We start from the raw sequence: 21357 nt of genomic DNA on the forward strand, positions 1-21357 counted from the left end.
TTTCTCTGCAAGGAGGGGCTTTGTCCCCACCCGCACCAGCCAGACCCATGCAAGGAGCAGATGGAGCCCATCTTGAACGTGCAGTCTCAGCAAAAGAAAAGCCAATAATCGAGTTAATTACAGACGTTATGTGATCACTGGGGATTCCCAGGGGATGCTGGCAATGGAGCAGCCCTTTGCTCGCCATCCGCAGCCGGCGGGGCCGGGGGCTGAGCTGCCCTCCCTGGGGATGGCTCCTGCACAAACCCCCTCCGTGGACTGGTTGGGAGCTCTGATGAGGGCTGGAGCCATCCCTTCCCCCGTGTTTTTCCTGGCTGTGTCTCCTGGGGCAGGTTCACAGGGTGGCTGGAAGTGCCAAGCAGTGTCTGCTCTCCCCAGGAGCTGTGGCTCTGACTGTGCAAAACGTGACTACCCCGAGGGCAGAGCATCGTCTGCCTTTGTCTCACTGCTGACAGAAACTACGAGAGAGAAAGTGCAGCAGCTCCTCGGTTTAAAAGTGAATTTTAACTGTGCTTGAAAGACCACAGACCCCCTTACCTGGATCCTCTGGGGTAGCTCTGCCCTGTCCCCCAGCCGTGCAACGTCTGCTCAGTGACACAAGGGACTTCCCAGTGGAAATGCCAGCCCGGAGGAAATGCTCAGCTCTGGCAGGATGTGGATGTGCTGGTGTTTTGCCCTCATGGTGCTTCTGCTCTGCTCCCCATCAGCTGAGTTAATAAAGTTTGGACTCGTTAAATCCACAAATGGTTTCAAAGTCGATTGCCCTGGGCTGGCTCTCAGCTCCCACCCACCCCTCCCCTCTCCTCTCTGCCGGGAGATAAGGATGGCAGTGGGTTTAATTCCTCACTTATACATCGACTGCCAATTCTGCTATCCGCTCACCCTTGATAAATATTGCACAAAGATTTGGCGGCCAGCGTGCCAGAGATAAATGTCCGGTCCCACCAGATCTCCTTCCTCTGTGCCTTTTGTCTCGTTAGGTGTCCAATTTTTTAAACAACCCACCTGCTACAAGAGGCTTTTCCCATGCCTGCTCCTGCTTCGGATTATTTCTAAACCTCTGCGTGAGCCTCCAGCCCGGGCTGGGAGCTCAGGGCTGGGGAAAGGCGCTGTCATTTCCAGGCCTTGAGCTGTCATTGATCGGGGATCAATAACGGAGCTGCCTTGGCTCAGAACTCTCCAGGCCTGGCAGGATCCTCGTCGCTGGTGTGTGGGGGCCGAGGTGCTGCCGTGTCCTCTGTGAGCCCATCCTTGGCAACAAAACCCAAACCAGGATTTGGGGATGCTCCTGTGTGGCACACCTACAAAACAGAGTGTGCCGGGGGGGTTCTGGCTGGGTTTAGCCTTGCTAAAAAACTCCCTTGGCATGCAGGTGATGGGTGAGCACAGTGTGGGGTGCCAGGAGCAGGGCTGCTGATGAGAGCTGGGCTGTGTCTTGCCCATCCATCCCATCTGGGTTTGCTGGAACTGCCTCCCCCAGCTCAGAAACCCGTGAGGGGCTGAAAGCTGCTGTTGGGGGTGCACAAATATCTTATGGAACTGCTCAGGGATGAGGTCATGGCATGGGGAAGGTGCCCAGAGATGCTGGTTTCTGCAGGACCATGCAGACAACAGCTCTGATTCTGCAGCTCCTGCCCAAGCCTCAAATTTCGGGGCTGCTGGAGGAGAGGGGACAGGCAGAGGCCATTGACTGGGAAGGAGGGAAAGTCTCAAGAAACCTAATTGCTGAGTATGAGTATAGATCTGCTTGGTGGCATGTTAGAGCTGATTTGTGTCCTCATCCTGAGTGTTATTTCTTTTATCAAATTAAAGAAGAGACGAGTGATGCTGAGGTCTGGATGTGTGGCACACAGGTCTGTTATTCCTGCTGGAAGAGCAGCTGTCCCAGGCAGCTTCAGGTGCAATTTAGCTTCCAGGTCTCTGGACTCCTCACTTTGGCAGTGGCTCTGACAACATGGCTTGATCGCTATCGTTTCTAAATCCATGAGAAATGTCATCTGAAGTGCAACAAATAACGGTCTGATTATCTGCTGGATCCTAATGCTACTCCCTGGAGATAACAAGCTGCAATTTTCCCCCTGGGCCATACAATAATCGCCCCAATTACTCCCAAGCAGTGGTTATTAAACTCATGGCACCGCTTTAGTTTACAAAGCAAAAATCATTAAGCAGGTGTGTGTGTGTGTGTTTGTGTTCACTGTTTGCCTGGGAGTGACCGAGGTTTTTCTTGCTTTGTTCTGGGAGAGGAATTCTTGGTGGCTGTGGAAATCCTCCATGACTTTCCCGCTCTGTGTGGCACAGCTCTGTCAAGAATGGTGCAGAGGAGCCTCGGATGATCGACCAAATAAAATGCAGTTGGTGTCTGTTAATGCTGGGGTTGGTATCCCGGAGGATGTAACCTCTATCCAAGTATAACGTGGAAGGATTTTGGGAGATAGCAGAGCTGGGATGTGCTGGGCATTTCAAACACAGCCCAGGCCCTGGCAGGAGCGGGTGTGCTGCAGTGGCTCTCTGGATTGAAGGTGGGAATTGTACAGGACACCGTGCCAGCACAGGCTGTGGGGTGTCACCCCTCTGCTCCGTCAGATAGAGGGGACAAGGTCCCCTTACCTTTGTCCCAACGCTGTCACTGAGGTTTGATATGGCTGCACACACTCACACACACCACGGCTCCCACACGAGCGTGTCCTAAACCCACCACACACACACACAGAGCTTCCAGCAGCTCAGGGAGCAGAACAGAGAGCAGGCAGAGGGAGGGATGACCAGCACCAGGGAGGCAGAGCTGGTGAATTATGCATGACTCCAGGAGGGGAGCGTTATCTGCACGGACAAAGACCTGTGCCAGCAGCCCGGCTCTGCTGTACCTGTGCCTTCCTTCGCCCGTGCTTTATCTTCGCTCCCAGCTTGTAATTCAGCCCCAATATCAGAGGAAGCTGGGAGATTAATTTTCTCTGTTTGCATGGCAAAGGAGAGGGGACACGCTCTCACTCCCGACTCCCAGCTGTTTAATCCTCCACCGAGGCCTGCCGAAGGAAAAGGCAAAAATTTATCAGTGTTGGCAAGTGGCTGGTGTGGGGAGGGATGCTGGAACCTGGGGCCCCCCATGAGCAGGTCGTGGGCACTCACAGCAGGCTTCATGTGTGAGCAAGGTTTGGGGGGCACTGGGAAAATGCAAACCCTTCCCTGCTCCTCAGGATTCAGGTTCAGAGGAGGGTGTGAGCTCGGGAGAGCCGGAGTCATTTCTGTGCGTCCCTCCGGCGTGGGAGCGTTCACGGCTGTGAGTCGCTCAAATATTTAAGAGATGACAACTGTATTAATACAAAAACTAGATAAAGATCCCTTGAGTTTAAAGACAGAACCATCAGCTCAGCTCTTTATTTTCCAGCCCTCTCCCTTAGCTTACTCCCTGGCTTAAATGAAATCATAAATATCGGCCCACAAAGGTCCTTTGTCACCGCACACAGCTCCCGGCGACAAGAGGTCATTCATTAAAAGCCAGATGAAGGCAATAGAGACTCCCTTTGTTTTTTAAGGAGTTCAGGGTAAGGCCGTGGCTTCTCTGCTGACATTAATGCACAGTTTCACTGCGAGGAGCAGAGAGGGTGGATGGCAGGTTTGGCTCATCCCATCCAAGTGATCTTCACCCCAAAGCTGATGAAAGAAATATCGCAGGTTCGCTCAGGTGGGACATCACAGATGAATCTGGTTTGTTGTTGGACTGATGGCAAAAACAGGGCTCCTTTATCCCCCTCCTCACAGACCCCGTGGGATCCTTTATCCCCCTCCTCACAGACCCCATGAATTCCTTTATCCCCCTCCTCACAGACCCCATGGGATCCTTTATCCCCCTCCTCACAGACCCCGTGGATTCCTTTATCCCCCTCCTCACAGACCCCGTGGATTCCTTTATCCCCCTCCTCACAGACCCCGTGGATTCCTTTATCCCCCTCCTCACAGACCCTGTGGATTCCTTTATCCCCCTCCTCACAGACCCCATGGATTCCTTTATCCCCCTCCTCCCAGCACCCATGGGCTCCCCCCAGCCCCCCTGGATGATGCTCTGGCCACACCTTGCCCTGCTGAGGGATGGTTGAGGCCCTGCAGCTCCCACCCAGCACATGAGCCTGATGCCATCTGCTGGCCTCTGGCTCTGGCCAGCCAGGAGAAATCAAAAATTAATTCCCTAAAAGGTCCATCTTCCTCTGGTTAAACCCCTGCTGCCTTCCCTGCTCAGCCTGATGGATTTTTTCCCTCACACTACTGAACAGCTTCTTTTTAACACCCCTGCTGTATGAATACATCAAGAAAAATGCACCTAAGATTTTTTTTTCTGCCTTTTTTTAATCCTGGAGAAAGGCTGCTGTCTTAAAGTTTCTAATTCCCCTTGCTTCCCCTCGCCTTTTTATTTTTTGAATGACTGTTTATGAAGACCATCATGGTCTAACTGGTTTTGGATTAAAAGGAACTTAATAAAGGTTTCCCCTGAGCACAAAGCTGCACAAATAGGTTTGCAATTGCAGAGTTAATTACGGGAGCTGGGCAGAGCAATCGGTGTTTGCAAAGCTTCACCAGAGGATGAGGCTGGCAGGGAGAGCTTTGGCTTTGCTCTTTGCTCACACAGTGAGGCACCAGGACAGGTTTCCTTCCATCCTGCCCCAAAAGATTGAGAAATGGGCTCACCCCCCATTGCACTGGCAGCAATCCTGTTCTCATCCTGGGGTCACAACCTGGGGTCACACCCTGGGGTCACTCCCAGTGCTGCCCAGTGAAGGGTCTGTGGTGGCTGGAGGAGGATAATGGGCTGAAGACCAACCCAGCAAGGCTGCAGGAGGAGCTGGAGGAGAATTTCTGCTGCCTGAGAATGTGAAGTGCTTCCGCCAGTAATCGCCGGAATCATCAAATTAGCATAAATTCTATTAACGGTTTCCCAGATGAGACATTTCAAGGCTTCTCCCCCCCTTTCCTGACACAAACAAAAAGAGAATATAATTACTTTGCCATAAAGCAGCTCCTGAAAAGACCCTCAGTCCTTCTGCCTTTATTCTCCCGTGGAATAAAGCTGCAAATGAAAGGTGCTGCTGACCTCTCTGCTCTCATCATTCATCAGCTGAGGAGGAGGAAAGTGATTCCACAAAGGTTTTAGGGTCTGGGACAGAGCAGGGGCCCGTTTGCCAACTCCTCATCACAGGTGGGGGGGGGTTCTGAGGAGCTTTTTGGGGTGCTCAGGTCCTGCTGCCCTTCTGAATCAGAGGAAGATCTGGAAGGATTTGTTGAACACATATGGAAGAAATATAATTTGTGTAACACCAGCCCAGCACCTACTGCAGTAACTCACTACAGGCACCGCGGGGGCAATCATCTAAAATAATGTGCCTTTTTTATTGGCACGAGATTGTCGGTGACAATTTGAAAGAGAACAGAATTTGCTTATGAGCAAAAGCTTCCTTAACTCTTCAGAACAACACTAAAACAACTCGCCTGCCTATAAATACGATCTGCCAATAGAGACATCTTAGCTGTGAAGATTTAATTACAGGCAGGAGCTGCAGGAGGCCCTGGGCTGACACCAAAACAGCTGAGCCTCATCACAAATGGGGGATGTACCTGCACAAGAGCCAGGTGTAACTTTCAACTTCTTACCAAACAGGGGCAAATTGGGCTTTTGGGTGATTTTCTGTGCTATAAGTTCATGTATCAAGGTCAGAACCTTTTTCTTGCTTGGCCATTGGCTCAGAGGATGAGTTGTGTCTCTCCTAGGCCTCAGCTCCCCCTATAAAATGTAGATAATTTTGGCAGTCTTCTTCAAGTAAACCTCAGTAACGTTTACTTTTCCAAAGATCTTGAGGCTTTTTACAATCTATTACGAATTAATTATTATTAAGTTAAAACAAAGTATATACCCTAAATAAAGCAGCTCCAACAAAGCAGCTGGATGATGAGAGCAATCTGCTTTATGAACTCCCTTTTCCACTGCGCAATTTTAAGCATTTAGTTCCGCTTTCTAATTGCTAATATCCATTCTTCAATTACCCGCTGTTTTGTTTCAGATTTAAAAGATTAAAGCACGTTGTTATTCTATGAAGATGCGAATTCCCTTCGTGTAATTGTTGGGTTTGGGTTTTATCCGTTTGCATATTAAACGCCTGCACGGGGAAGACTCGTATGTGGCTTGAAATGGGTTTTGCCTTTGGCACAACTTCCCGGCTGTTACTCAAATCAACGCTTAAAGACAAAAAACAGCCGAGGCATCGTATTTCTCAAGCGACAACACTTCATAAACAACCTCGCGGTGAATTTCAACACTCATCGGCAGCACCCAGCCCCTTGCACAGATCTTTTGCAGAACCAGCGCAAGGCCCCAGTCCCGAACCAGCCCTGCACCAAAGGCTTTGCCTGAAATAACAACCAGGGCTCGGTCTGCGAAGGGGTTTTGCTGCCCAGTACGGCCCCTCTGGAGCTGAGCACAAGGAGCGGGCCCAGCCTGGTGGGCCCGGGCCCTCCCGGCGTCCCCGTTGCTAAGCAACACGTGCTGCCGCCAGCAGTCAAGATGGCGCCTGGGCGGCTTCAGCGCGCGAGGGCTCGGCCCCGCAGGGCAAACAGGCCTTGCCCTCAGCAGACATGGCGCCGGGCTGGCTTCAGGAGCCCGCTGAGCGCAGCCAATGAGAGATCGCGGTGGGGGGGGAGCCGGGGCGCGCGGGGATTGGCTGGCGGCGCGGATTCAAACCGGAGCGCGCGGCCGTTGGGGTTGCGCGCGCCGCTGGGGCCGGAGCCGCGGCCCAGGTGAGGCGACCCTGAGGGGATCCTGAGGGGTTCATGTGAGTGCAGGGATGGGCGGAGGAGAGCTGGGGGTGAGCTGAGAGGAAGCGGGGGTTCAGGGGAGTGTGGGGGATCCGGGATCCACCCGGGCTCATTCCCCGGTGGGCTCGGAGCCCCCATGGCCCCTAGGCTCGATGGGCGCTGTGCGGGCCGGGCCGGTCCCTGCGGCCTCCAGGCCTCGGGGGTCGCGGGGATGGCGATGCTGGTGCTGGAAATAGAGGGTGCTTCGTGCTGTGAGTTCGCACGACAAGGGCAGAGCTCTTCCGCACCTCGTAGTTCGCCTAATAGAGAAAATATCGAGCTATCGGTGTGCCTGTGGGGTCTGTACCTGTGAAACAGGTACCTCAAAGCCTTCTGGTGTTGGCGTGTTGTGTTCCCTGCTGGCACCTCTCGCAAACCTTCCAGCACCAGCTCATTTCCCAGCCCCGGCTGCCCTGCTTGCCCCAGCCACCTCTCTCATTAGGGAAGTCATTTCTGTCTTGCTGAGCTGGAGACTTTCCCCTTCGCTGCTTCTGTTTATGCCGTTGTTGCTGCTGTTTGAGAGAAATGTGCTGACTGGTTGAATTTCAACAGCTATTTGCAGGAGGAGCTGTAACTTAAAATGTAGCTAAATTTAAAACTGTATTAAAATTCCCCGGAATGTTGCTCCTATTTTTATCTTACAAAGTGCTGAAAACTTGCAGGTTTTTAGTGGCCTATATAGTACCAAGTTATTTGTAGGCAGGGCATGGGCTGTGTTCTGTATCCTTTCTGAAGGGAAGGACTTGGGATCCCTCACCTTGCCTTGGGTTCTGAGCCTCTGTGTTGTGCTGGAGGACAGTGGAAGCACTAGGGTGGGCAGATCTGCCTCCCTCCAAGGCTCTGTTATCTCTAAACTGTGGAGGGCTGTGGGTTTTGATTCCCAATGAAAAAAAAGTAGATGCTTATGTCTCCATGAAACATGAGCTTCTCAAACCTGGAAAGCTTCACAACCAGTAACTCTGAGGCTGGTTCTCTTTTCTTTGGGCTGGTTTCTGGTTGGGAGTGGGAGGGAAGGGCTGGGCTGCTTGTTTAGCTATGGTTTTTTGTTTGCTTTTTTTTTTTTTTTTTTTTGGCATGAGGATGGAGAGTACCATGGTGAACCTGCGGGGTCTGTACGAGCAGCTCACGCGCCAGGCCGAGCTCCTGAGCGAAGGAAACGAGTGCCGTGAGTTTTGTTCCTGAAGAATCTGCTGAAGATGCTAAAACCAGTCTGATCTGGGCTTTTTTTTTTTTTTTAATGGAGAAATGTCAAGTCTCATCTGAATTTCTATGCAGGGCTATGTGCTTGTAGCAAAATGGTTTTGTGCAACGTCTCATGTTCCAGCTATTCTGGCTGGTGCTGACAGGAAGGGCTTGGTCTGGAAAATGGAAGAGCTCATGGGCATCTCTCTTGTAGCTGGGTTGGTCCAAAGGCTGGGTTTTCCATGCCTCAGTTGGGATCAGGTTGGGCATCAGAAGGAGGAATTTCTTCATGGAAAGGGCAGTCAGGGATTTGAGGGGGTTGCCCAGGGAGGTTTGGAGTCCCCATCCCTGGAGGTGGCACTCGGTGCTCTGGGTTGGGTGACAAGGTGGGGATCGGGCACAGCTTGGACTCGGTGCTCTTAGAGGTCTTTTCCAACCTTTGGTATCCTGGGATTCTGTGTGAACCTGCTTGTCCAGCTAAAACTCCGTGTGTTCTCTCCCCAGAGTTTATTCAGTTAGCGAAGAGCTTCGAGGAGAACCGGAGGAAATGGCAGAAAACAGAGCACGAGCTCGGCAGGTACAAAGATCTCCTCATGAAGACAGAAGCTGAGCGAAGTGCCCTGGACGTGAAGCTGAAACACGCCCGCAATCAGGTGGATGTAGAGATCAAACGGAGGCAAAAAGCCGAAATGGACTGTGAGAAGCTGGTAAGTAATGCCTGTGTTACCCTTCAGCTCTCCAGAGTGTGGAGACAAGGCGATTAAACTGCATTGATCAGTGGTAAAATAAGGGCTGGCCCTCACGGGAGGGAAAGGAGGGGGGTCGGAAAGAAAGGGGACGACGACAAGGAATTGGCTCGGCTCTTTGAGCAGTTTTCAGCTTTGATCTGGGAAAGGAGACTGGCTGCTGATGGAGCTGAGCTGCCATTACCTGCCTGCAGCCATTAGCAGTCCATTGACACAAGTTCTGAGAGTTTCTCTCTGGTGTCTCAAACACTTGGTCAGGTGTTACAGTAATTAAACACGGAGTATCCAGGTGCTGATTGTTATCTGTGTTCACAGGAGAGGCAAATCCAGCTGATTCGGGAGCTGCTCATGTGTGATGCCTCCGGTAGCATCCAGCTCAGCGAGGAGCAGAGATCTGTCCTCGCCTTCCTGAACAGGCCACAGGCTTCTGTGGGAAATTCGGGCAACAAAAGGTTAGGAAAGAGGATTTTATCTGAGGTGTCAGGCATCAATCCAGCTGTCGGCCTCTGTGACATATTCCACACCCCTGTCAACAGTTTTTCTTTTTTTTCCCCCCCCTTTAAAATACGGCTCTTCTGAGTCAGTGAGATTGTTCTGGAGCCGGGACTGACTGAAAGCCAAACTGATACAAGCTTCTTCTAATTTGTTTTTTTAGGCTGTCTACAATAGATGAATCTGGCTCAATTCTGTCAGACATCAGCTTTGACAAGACCGATGACTCACTGGTAATGCAACTCCACGTTCTGAAGTTCTCCTCCCCTGTAAAGCCCGAGGGGAGGGGGTTGATCTCCAGAGACCTTTTGTGTTTAGATTACTAGGATATTAACCTGGCTGAGCTGATTTGCATTTCCCCAGTGTGTTGTTGGCTAAAATTTGATGAAAGCCCTGGCCAGGGGCTGTGTGGTATTTACCAATGCTGTCTCTTTCTTTCCCCCAGGACTGGGATTCCTCTTTGGTGAAAACTGTCAGGCTGAAGAGGAGAGAGAAGCGGGTATTGTTCAGTTGTTCCCTGTTACAGTTTCCATTGTTCCCCTGGCTGCCACAATGCCACCATCTGTCACCTCACAGCCACCTGTAGTGACCTCTGAGCCACTAAATCAGACCTCCCATGGATGTGCTGCTGCTGCTCTGGGGGTTTAGACTGAAATTTAGGTCTGATGTCATGGTTTGTCTACTAAAAATGAGTGAAGTTCTGTATATCCTGTGCTGTTACAGTCTGAGGTTTGTAAAAAGCACTTGGAGATTATTAACAACTCCCAGATTAAGGGAAGATGGTGCAGGAAGTTAACATTTTTCTATTCTGTTAAGGAGCTTGTGCTTGTTCTGCTTTAATCTGCAGAAGATACAGGTGGGAAAGAGCCTGAAACCATCACCTAGTGGAGCTGGGAAGAATCTGGGACTTGCTTAGTTGCTGGTTTTTGTGTGTGCAGTTTGTGGGTTTGTTGGGGCTTTTTTGTCCTCCTTTCTTAGGTCGGGTTTCTTTTTTCTCCCCTCAACTGAATTACAAAGCTGGCTAGGAAAATTATTTGAAAGAGGTTCCTTAATTCTTCCTGGCACCGAGGTTGCCACCAGGGAAGCAGAGGTACCTCTGAAGGACTTGTCTGCACACACCACAGATACATAAAATGTTCAGTCCTTTTAGTACAGCCAGTATAATGCCAAGTGAACAGCATTCCTGCTCCTGGCCAACAGTGTGCTCTCTTTTCAGCGTTCTTCCAGGCAGTTTGCTGAAGGCCCCCCAGCTCCTCAGAAGAAATCCAGATCCATTAGCAGCACAGCAGACCAGGTATGGTGGTCCCAGCTGGTTTTGTGTACTCTTGGTCACAGTTTTCCTGCCTGTTTCCAGGGCCACTGGAACTCCCCTTATTTATTTTTTTTTTGTTTTGACTCCTGTCACTGGTGTTTTTGTCATTCCAGGCTAATGAATCCATTGTAGCAAAGACCACGGTGATGGTCCCCAACGATGGTGGCCCCATTGAAGCCATTTCTACCATCCAGACTGTGCCTTGCCCTCGGAGGAGCCGGAGGAAGAGTGGTGGGTGTGACATCTCTGTCCTGTCCCAAGTTATCCTGAAATGTTTGATATTCCTTCCAGGACCTGGGACCTGCTTCTGGTTTATGATATATTACTTTATATCTTCTTTTTCTCTTTTGCCAGAGTCAGGATTAAAAGCTTGAGACTCAGATGTTTATTAATTCTTATCTACGTTAGAGTGAGTGTGACAGCACTTTAAGCTAATAAGCTAAAAATGGTGAAATGGTGATCTGTCTCTTGTTAGAAGGTCTTTTAAGGCCTAACTGTCCAATTAAGAAAAGCCACCTAAATTATTTTTACTTTTAACCCAATAACCAAACACCCGTGTCCTGCAATGTGGCATTTTCCATCAAATCAAAAGAGTACCACCTAGACCCATGTAGAAGAAAGCAAGCTCTGTCCTAAAACTTCTGTCTTGCTTTATACATGCTATATTCTAATACCCTAGACTTCAAATTCCCCACCATGTGGTATTACACACTTCTATTCAAACTACACACCAGTGATTTTAGTTCCATCACTCAATTTTGGAAGCCTTCTCCAAGACCTCAGGTCAAAAGCAATGTTTTTTTGAGAGTCAGTGCCTGTCAGCACAGAAAATCCAAAACCCTCAGTTTCAGGAGTTTCAACAATAATGCCCATGCTTTTGGAGACAGAGGGTGATTCTAGCTGGTCAGCTTCTTCCTCTTGTATCTTCCAGGTCCTTTGCAGCCCTGGAACAGTGAGTCCAGCATAGGCAGTAAGCAGCTGGAGTCCAAACTGGACACTGATGGTTCCAGCACCCCACAGCACAATGGGGGAGTGAGGCTGCATGATTTTGTTTCCAAGACGGTGAGCCTACAGGCAGGAGGAGCTTGGAAAAGCATCTCCTTCCATCTTGAAATGTGTGTGACAAGGCTGCCAGCTGTGTCAAGGGAGGTTTAGGTTGGATACTGGGGAAGGGTTTTTCTCCCAGAGTGGAGGTCATGCACTGAACAGGCTCTGCAGGGTATGGGCTCAACCCCAAGGCTGCCAGAGCTCCAGGAACGTTTGGACAATGCTCCCAGCGATGCACAGGGTGGGATTATTGGGGTGTCTGTGCAAGGCCACGAGCTGGACTGATGATCTCTGAGGGTCTCTTCCAATTCAGGCTATTCCATGGTTACATCTCAGATCAATATGAACTGTACCAGTTCCTTGCACAGATCAGGAAACTGTAACCCAATTTAACTCCTGCTGATTTACTGCACTGCACTAATCTCTCCCATCTGTGTGCTCTGCATCACCAGGTTATCAAACCAGAATCCTGTGTCCCGTGTGGAAAGAGAGTCAAGTTTGGGAAGATCTCTCTGAAGTGCAGAGACTGCCGGGTGGTGGCTCACCCCGAGTGCCGGGAGCGCTGCCCTCTGCCCTGCATCCCCACGCTCACGGGCACTCCTGTCCCAATTGGGGAGGTGGGTCTGTGCCCTCGGGCTTGGGGCCACCAGAGGAGCCCACCTTACCTTGGGATTTGCTCATCTCCCAAGGCTGCCTTCCCCAGCAAAGCTCCTGTTGCTCAGAGCTGCATAATAACATGCAAATGAGCTCGTTAATGCATCATTGCACAGGCAGGGAGGGGGGTGTAGGGGTGTGATGGTAGGAGGGCGTTGAGGGGGATGGTGGCAGCTCCGGGCAGGCGATGCAGCCTGGTGCTGATGGATGTGATGTTTCTTCTTCAGTCCTGAGAAGAGCAACAATTCTTGTTTTCAGACCATAGATCTTGCTATGAATTCCTGAGAGAGTATTTTCCATGTCTTGCTGACTGAATCCATCTTTTTTTTTTTTTTTTAACTTCTTCCTTTTAGGGCACCTTGATGGATTTTGTCCCTTCTACTCCTCCAATGATCCCTTCCATCATCGTGCACTGTGTTAATGAAATCGAGCAACGAGGGCTGCATGAGGTAAGAAGAAAATGAGGTGTGAAACAGTGCTAATGAAATGGGCTGTGGTTCTATAGGGAAGCAAATTGTGAACCCAAATATCCCTTATTTATGGTGTGGCTAGTGCTGCTCAGTGGGTGACTCAGGTGTGCAGAGAAAGTGGGGGTGGAAGAAAATCAGTTGACCTCCTCCTCTGAGCCAAACTTTGTGCCAACAGACAGGCATTTACCGCATCTCTGGCTGTGACAAGACTGTGAGGGAGCTGAAAGAGAAGTTTCTTAGAGCAAAGAATGTTCCTTTGCTCAGTAAAGTGGATGATATCCATGCCATCTGTGGCCTTCTCAAGGACTTCCTGCGCAGCCTGAAGGAGCCCCTTCTCACTTTCCGGTTAAACAAGACTTTCATGGAAGCTGCAGGTGAGGAATTGCTGTCTCCAGCTCTTTCCTGAGGCTCAGTGGTTGTGGTTTTGCTGTCAAGAGAGCCAGCAGGCCTTGGTGTTCTGTGCCTGAATTCTAGTTGGGGAGGATATAAGATTATTAACACAGCTTGAGAAGTTTCTGGCTTTATTTCTCAGGGTAGCTGTGGCTGTGAGGGGAATATTGCAGCTTCTGGGAGCGCTTTCTTAGGTGTAAATATTGGGTTTTTTTCCCTGCTAGAAATCTCAGATGAGGACAACAGCATCGCTGCTATGTACCAAGCAGTTGGAGAACTTCCTCAGGCCAACAGGGACACCTTGGCTTTCCTCATGGTCCACCTGCAGAGGTACATTCTGATGGACGGGGGGGGGTTGGAACCAGGTGATCTCTAAGGTCCCTCCCAAGCCATTGTGTGATCTGAAAGGGGAAGGTTTACCCCACTGGTGCTTTTTCTAATTGGGTTTGGTTACTGCTTGTGAGCATGAAGTCTTTATTCTGGAGCAAACCTGCTCACTCAGAGGCCAAGTGTGTGTGGGACAGGGGACTTTGTATCATAAGGGAAGGGACAAAGCTACCTTGTTTCTTAATTTCTTTTTAATGCAGGGTGGCTCAGAGCCCAGACACTAAAATGGACATCTCCAATTTGGCCAAAGTCTTTGGTCCCACAATAGTTGCCCACGCGGTACCAGATCCTGACCCCATGACCCTCCTGCAAGACACGAAGCGTCAGCCCAAGGTGGGACAAACCTTGGTGATTTTTCTGTTTTCCAACCCAAACCACTCCGTGATTCTGTAACTCAGAGGTGTCTCTGTAGGTCGTGGAACGACTTCTGCTGCTGCCCATGGACTACTGGAGCCAGCTGATGATGGTGGAGCAGGAGAACATGGACCCAGCACACGTGATTGAGAACACCAATGCCTATTCCACTCCACGGACACCTGAGATTCAAGGTAACCCTGGCTTCTGCTCTGTTACTAAAATCAACAACCCTCAATCCAAGCAGCCTGTGAGGCTCTCAGAGCCAGCTACTCCTCACTTCACAGAGAGAGAGGGAAAAGCAGAAGTGTGCCAAGAAATGCCAGATTTGTCTAGTGCTTTTGACAGATGCCAGGGAATGCCTGATGTTCCCTGCATGGCAAAGAAAACTTCAGTTTTCCCCACACTGTGCTGTTCTCTTTTGGCAGTGAGCATTCTGGGACCTCTCACCACCCCAGAGCACCAGCTCTCCAAGACACCCTCATCCAGCTCCCTGTCCCAGAGGGTCCGTTCCACCTTCAGCAGGACCACCCCCAAGTAAGTGCCAGTTTGGAATGATTGCAGGTGATTTGGGTGCTCTAGGAGAACTGAGACATTTGTGGGCAGCCTGCATTTGCTGCTCACTTATCCCTCCCTGAATCTGTGCTGTGGGAGCAGCAGCTGCCTGGTGAGTAGCAAACATCCTCTTATAGTAGGGAGAGGAACATTGGGTGAAATTTGGGTGAATGTTCTCTGCAAAAGGGAGAGTATTAGGTCTCTGTGTCCAAAAATCCAAACTGATTCTTGTGTTTCTCTTGGAATTAGATTTGGGAGCAAAAGCAAATCAACAACTCAGCTTGGGCATCAAGGTAACTTCTTTGCTTCTCCTCTGCTGAAGTGAAGACCTGGGAGTTGGTCTTGTCCTGGCATTTGCACACCAATGCTCACAAGTAGAAGAAACACAGGTTGTCTCCGTGGCTCCCTGGCAGCTTACATTAAATGATGTTTTTCCTTTCATCTTTCAGCTTAACTAAGACTTTTAATGGGATTTTATAGTGCAATTTATTTTTATTATCTAATGCTATGCTGAATGTAGTATTGGTGAAGACAGTAACAGGCAGGATTTGTTCAGTGTTAATCATTAAAAAAAATTCTAGAGAACTGGTATTTTCACTAACATCTGGTTTTGTCTCTGTGTATAGTAGAGCAGTCACAAAATGAGGGTCAGTTGGTTGGGGTTTTTGTGACTCCATAGGAGGTTTTTGACACAGTAGTGTCTGAATTTTGTCAGAATCCAGGCTTTCCATCAGCACAGTGTCTCTCACCTGGCTGGTGGTGCAGCTGGAATCCTGAGGATGGCAGTGTTGGACTGGGCTGGTGGGCAAAAGCCTCTCTTTAATGAACTGCTCCTCTAAAGGAATATTTCCTGGTACTGTGTTTGCAAGGGGGGAATTCTCTAGAGGAGGGTGTAGATGCAAATCCAAAGGGATTCCTGGGTATTCCAAAGGAATTAGTGCTGCTCATGTGGTGAGGGGAGGGAGGGTGGGAGTCCTGATTTCCCAGGTCAGGATCTGGGACCTTGCCCAGTGCTGTGTGAAGACACCTGTGGAAAACACACACGAGTTTATAAAGTGGCTGTTTTTATTGAGCTTTGGGAAACTGTCCTGACTGTGCAGTTAAGTAAATCCTGATGTTTTACACGACCCACACCTTTGTGTTCTCTGGCTCGTGGTTTTAATTTGTACTGTGTATTTTCACTGGAGACTGAGGGGCTGCTCTCTGAGGAGCTCCTGCCTCAAGGACTGATCCCAGCCAACTTTGCTGCAGGGAGCAGGATCCTGCCCTGGGTTGTGGGTCCAGGGGGCAAAGGAGGATGCCAGGTTTGGTCCCCACTATTGTGTTGGGAGGTGAAATAACCCGGGCTGGGTGTGGTGGATGGCGTTGGTAGTGTTGGTGTCACCGTTGCCCTGGCAGATGTGAGCCCCATCTCCTCTGGGATGTCAGCACAGGAATGTTGTAACCATCCATGAACTTGGCTTTTGCCCTATCCTTGGATCTCCCCTGCTAGAGGAAGAACTTTCCCCAGAAGTGATTCAGGGCTTGACAACATCTGGGACTCAGGGTGTTGATTTTTTTTTTCCTGCAGCTCCCTGTAGATCTCTCCTTCCCTTGCCAGGTCTCTCACCAATGAACTGTGCCATTTGCTGGAGGTCCCTGATGGCTGCATCCATTATATTATTCTTGTTTTCCTCATTTGCTTGAAGCCACAATTCCCTATAGCAGTCAGTCAAGGCCTGGTAGAGAAGGTGATAACCCAGGTCCTGCTGCAGGGCTCTGTCCACCAGAACAAAACTGATTGTTTGAGGACCTCGGGGTCAGAGCTTTTCTCTGCACATTCTTCCACCAAACCAATTGATTTTTTTTTTTTCCCATTTGTTCAAATAGCTTGGCCAAATATATTTTTGGCTCTCTAGTTATTTGGCTGCTCATCGACAACTCTTTCCAACTGGATTATTGGCTTCACTTGTAACATCAGGTTGCCAGGAGAAAAACTCCAGGAGGAATAAAGATCCATTCCAAGGCCAGTTTGGAAAGATCTGTTCTCTGGTTCAAGCATCAAGGCCGTGTTGAAGCATTCTCTTGTCTTTTCCCTGTCCTGGGATCTGATAACCAGGAGGGAGCAGGACCTTTCTGGGCTTGGATGTGTGGGATCAGCTGAACATCCCAAGGAGCTGGGCAGAGCTGCTGAGCTCGTTCCAGGCAGGTTTCAGCCTCCTGGTAAGAGCCCTAAGGGTAGTGAATGCAAACATAATTCCATAGATGATCAAAGAGCCAGCACTGGATGCTGGCTGCTACTCTTCCTCCTTGTGCTCCTCAGCAGCTCTGAGGCTTTGCAGAGCTTCTGGTTATTCAGCTGGTGCAGGTACACCTGGGTAAATCCCAAATTCTTCCTGAAGGAGCAGGAGGTGGTGACAGAACAGGGGATGCTGAGCTTGGGATGGCCTCAGGGGTGTCAGCAACTCACAGGGAGTCCATTGGTGACCCTGGAAGTGGTCACAGAAGCTGTGATGACAGAAACCAGTGGAAGTGAGAGAAAAAAGATAGGTAGAATGCAGGACAAGTGGTGTAATGGGGGATTGCAGCCCTGGGCAGAAAGATTCCACTGGAGAGAACAGTAGAAAATACATTACAAAAATATCCTCAAGTAGACTCTAAACAGAGAAAGAAGAAACAACCAGCCTTAGAATCATATTTCTCCCAGCAAAGAAGAAAAAAAACTATCACTATTTCCCCCTCAGGATGCTGATGAGTCACTGCAGCAGCTCAAAGGAAGGAGGAGAATTTGCTGCTGGAGGAGCAGGGCGGATGCTTTTGTCCTCTGTGTTTATTTTTTTCTGTTGCTGACAACCTTTAAAAGAAAATGAGTAATTTGGCTATTAGTGTTAGCACTGCTGGATGAACAATGAGTGATTACTCTATCTTGATTAGACTGAAGCATTAATTAGACAACCTATAACATCTAATTCTTGAATCCTCAGATCAGCATCTTCTTTTCAGCATCTTTCTGTGCATCTGAGCTTGACCAAGCTGCTTCTCTCTTGCTTGAGGTGACCAGGATGGGGCTGTGGGAGTTGGGTGCTGAGCAGAGGTTTTGGTTCCCTGGGCTGGGCCAGAACTGACAGGATGGAGGAGAAAATTCACTGCTCAAATTCCTCAGGCCTTGACAACAGCTCTTGGCTACTTCTGCTAATATTAGGGCTGGTTTGAGGATGATTACAGTTCTGTGTAACAGCTATTAATATCATACAAAGCTTGGATGGAAGTCAAAAATAACAGCAAATGAGAAAACTACCAACCAGCAGCCAAACAGGAAGCACAGGCATGGCTTGGTGTTGTGAAAGATAAATGGTGGGAAGGAAAAGCAAAAGAGCTGCAATAAGATGCAGAGGAAAAAAAAATACAAATATTTTGTTGGTGCTTTGACAACAGTCCTTGGCTTCAAAACATTCTGTTACATCAAATAATGCTGATCGAATTCTGAGCTGATTGAAAGGAAATCCTGGTTTATTTGCCCAGAAAAAACACCTGCTTGTTATAAAGTTCCTTCAGCTTATTCTAGGCCACAAGGAAGGGGCTCTGAACCACCAGAGTGAGCTGCAACATGGAGCAGGAAGGACAGCACCTGGCAGTGCTGCTCTGCAACCTTTAAGAATCTCCATCTGAGTAGCCAGAACTAAAAATACTTCAAGGTGTGGCAGCAGAATTTCCCTGGCAGAGTTTGAGTCCTGGCTGAACATCTGAATTCTTTCTCTGTTAATTGTCTCTTAACTTCCTTGCTGGTGTTCAAGTACAGGTGAGGCTCCTGTGAGTAAGAAGACAGGTAATGAGAAGGTGTTTTCAGTTTGGCCCTGAAGTTTGTCACAGTTTCTATTGCACCTTTTCAGCTCCCAGTGCTCTCTGCAGGTGAATGTAGAAACCTCTCCAGGGGAAGAAGGTGGTAAAACCAGACTTTGAACCTTATACTGGTACTTGCAAAGAGGCGTTTAATTCATGGCTTTGTATAAATCCCTGGCTGAAAGCCTGGAGAAATCTGGATTTTTTTTTTTTCCTACCTGCTTAGAAACTTGTGGAGAGAATCCTTTCCTACCACGGTGCTGAGGCCCTGGCACAGGTCACCCAGAGAAGCTGTAGCTGTCCCTGAATCCCTGGAATGTCCAGGGCCAGGCTGGCTGGGGCTTGGAGCAACCTGGGATGGTGGAACCACGACAGGGAGGGTGGAACTGAATGATTTTCTAGGTCCCTTCCAACATAAACCTTTCTATGACCGCAATATTTTTGATGAGACCAAAACAGGTAATGTTTCTCCTAGGGAGAGGGTTTATGAACTTCAAAGATTCCTATTTTTTCTCTGCTGTCTGTTCACTGACAATCTCTCCCAAGCGCAGGATTTGCTGCAGGTGCCAGCAGATGGCAGAAGCTTCCCACAGATGAGGCTGATGGCTCCTTGCAGTGCTGTTCTCTCCCCCAGCCTGTGAAGAAGTGATGCTTTTGCAGCCCTTTTAAATTTCTGCCTCGCAGCTGGATTATTGTTTAACAATATTCCAACTCCTTCCCGTTTATTTGGATGAAAATGTCTGTATTTGGGAAAGGGGTGGTTTCCCATGGGTGGAAACAGAGCAGGACTTTAGAGAGTGTGTGGTGCGTGGGGAGGGTTAATCCTTCTCACAACTGAGCTGAGCAGGGCCCAAGGGAAGGACTAAGCAGCGTTTGACATGAAAAAATAATTATTTTTCACTGTAACATAGAAACTGTGAAACCAATATTGTTACCTCAGAGCAATATTTGCCCTCTTTGTTTCCAAGCCTCTGTGCATACCCTGGATCTTCCTCACTCTGACAGTGGGACTTGGATCTACTGATTCCTCTAGGTAAAGGTGACCTGGACTTTCTGCCTTGCTCACACCTGAGTGCCAGGTGCCACAGACCCACCAGAGCCTGGATTTCCTGCTGTGGGGTGAAGCAAGGAGCTCTGGCTGGAGCTGGTAGGGAATAACTGCCCTCCGGCCATTCCCAGTTCCCCCCAACCTGGGCAGGGGCTGCTCGTGATGCTTTTCTCTCCTGAAACCTGCAGGGAGAGCTGGGCAGCTGCTCAAGCAGAAAACAGAGTTGTTGTGCATTTCAAACACCTTCCCGAGGCTCCTTTCTCTCCTGAATTAATCCATCTCCAAAAAGCCACGAGGCTTTGGCTGCCTGTTTACAGCCGGGTGAGGCAATGAGGTCACTGCAGAGGCTCTATCAACGTGAGCGGAACGATGCCAGGGAGCAGAGCAGAGGTGATAGCGAGGGGTTCAGTTAATGCCCACGGAGCCAGGGTGTGTCTGCAGGAGCTGGAAGTCCCTGAGATACCAACGGCCTCCCCTGGCCGCTCAGGGAGGGCAGCTTATCTCCCAGAGCAAAGCCTTCCCTGCTATCAGCACCCCCAGAGACACTCAACTGTCTTCCAACTGCTCTGATGGGTTGATAAGCCTGGAGAATTTGCTGCTCAGGCAGGCTGGGAAGTTCCAGGGCATCGGGGGCTCATCTGGGGCAGGGAGAGCAGCAGCACCCTGGTTAAGATGTTGAGAGTTCTGCACTTTCCTTTTTGATCCAGCTCCTGTTCCTCTGTGAGGGGCTGTAGCCTTCACCCTGTCTGAGAGCAAGCAGTGCAGAACAGCAGAAGTTCAGGAAATTCAGAAAGGAAAGTTCAAATAAAAAAGGCAATGAAGTGAAAATTCAGGGAGAGTTTTGTCATGGAAGGAGCTGCCTCCTGAAGGTGGCCAGGGAAGGTCTGGATGTGGCACTCAGTGCTCTGGTCTGGGTGACAAGGTGGGCATCAGACACCGCTTGGTCTCAGAGGACTTTTCCAACCTGGATAATTCAGGGATTCTGTGTGAAACACTGGAAGTGGCTCCTACAGCCCCACTTGAATTCTGTCCCTGGATTCAGATGCCTCTCAGGGGTGTCAGCATTGTGGTTTTGCAGTGGTGGGAGCATCCAGGACCTGCTCAATCATTCCAGGGGACTGGGAGTTGTTCAGCTGGGAGCACAAGGAGGGCACAGAGGGTGGCTGTTGTTTACTGCAGAAAGGAATCCATGAGGGTACAAGAGAGTCCATGGCATTTTCATAATAAAAGCCAGAGCACGAGGGAAAATCAGATCCTCTGTTTCCAGCAGCTGGTCCAAAGGCACGTGGCTCTACTATCATAGCACAAAAATAATGAAAAATTGCAGTGTTCAGATTTTGATAAGATTGCAGCAGCAGTTCTCAGTGGTAATTAACTGAGGAGTTTCTGCATGTGGAAGGAATCAGTGGATCTCATTCTCCAGACAAGGAGCTGATAGAGGGTAATGCTAAGAAGGCTGAAATGTGTCAAAACTTCAAAGGGTGATGGAGCAGATGAGGATTATAATTGGCAGAGGAAAGAAATCTCAGTGTAGTAAGGAACAAAACAGAGTAGAGATACACTAAAATTCATAGCACACTTTGAGGTGATTGGGGTAAAATTAAATTCAGAAAGCCAAGAAGGGAACTTTAACCCCGAGAGGGTGGAAAAGGGTCAAGGAAAAACGCCAAAGGTTTCTCTTAAAACAGAGGCTGAAGATCAGGGAGAATGATGTGGTGTTGGGGTCTGGGAAAACAGTAGAACAAGCACTTAAACACGTTGTTTGTCAGTACCAAAGAGAATTAGAAACTGCAACGGTAACTGGACAAGATCCAACCATCCCAAGCAAAGATAATTGAGCTAATTTACATCTACAATGATGTTCTGAGTGCTGTGCTCCCACAAGAGGCTGTAAATACATAAAGTTTTATGGCTTTTGATAATGTTCCACATGGCCCATGAGAAAGAGAAAGAAACACTGTGAATAAAATCACTCCAGAGCGTATCCAAGCCCTGCATAGAGGAAAATTGTCTGTGGTTTCCTTGCAGAGGAGAAGGGTGGAAGTAAAGTTTGTTATTGAG

At 49.3% G+C, this 21357-nt stretch overlaps 1 protein-coding gene and 1 pseudogene across 2 annotated transcripts; one reads left to right on the forward strand and one right to left on the reverse strand.

Moving 5' to 3' along the window:
- The first annotated feature begins 6131 nt into the window (after positions 1 to 6131).
- On the forward strand, positions 6132 to 15365 carry RACGAP1 (Rac GTPase activating protein 1). 2 transcript variants are annotated; one of them, XM_062511076.1, is made up of 17 exons: positions 6132 to 6148; positions 7920 to 8005; positions 8527 to 8729; positions 9084 to 9220; positions 9424 to 9493; positions 9706 to 9759; positions 10477 to 10554; positions 10686 to 10803; positions 11504 to 11634; positions 12072 to 12236; positions 12627 to 12722; positions 12919 to 13117; positions 13358 to 13463; positions 13721 to 13853; positions 13933 to 14068; positions 14303 to 14411; positions 14679 to 15365. In XM_062511076.1, exons 2-17 carry the CDS (start codon positions 7921 to 7923, stop codon positions 14752 to 14754), a joined length of 1896 nt encoding a protein of 631 aa, XP_062367060.1. In that variant the 5' UTR covers positions 6132 to 6148; position 7920; the 3' UTR covers positions 14755 to 15365. The 2 variants fall into 2 exon arrangements, with proteins under 2 accessions (XP_062367060.1, XP_062367058.1); XM_062511074.1 differs by lacking the exon at positions 6132 to 6148 and having other exon boundaries at positions 7421 to 8005.
- Positions 15366 to 15809: 444 nt separating this feature from the next.
- Positions 15810 to 21357, reverse strand: part of LOC134054860 (interferon-induced protein with tetratricopeptide repeats 1B-like) — a 32876-nt pseudogene continuing 27328 nt past the window's right edge.

Source organism: Cinclus cinclus, chromosome 30 (genome assembly GCF_963662255.1).
Source record: "Cinclus cinclus chromosome 30, bCinCin1.1, whole genome shotgun sequence".
Classification (NCBI taxonomy): domain Eukaryota; kingdom Metazoa; phylum Chordata; class Aves; order Passeriformes; family Cinclidae; genus Cinclus; species Cinclus cinclus.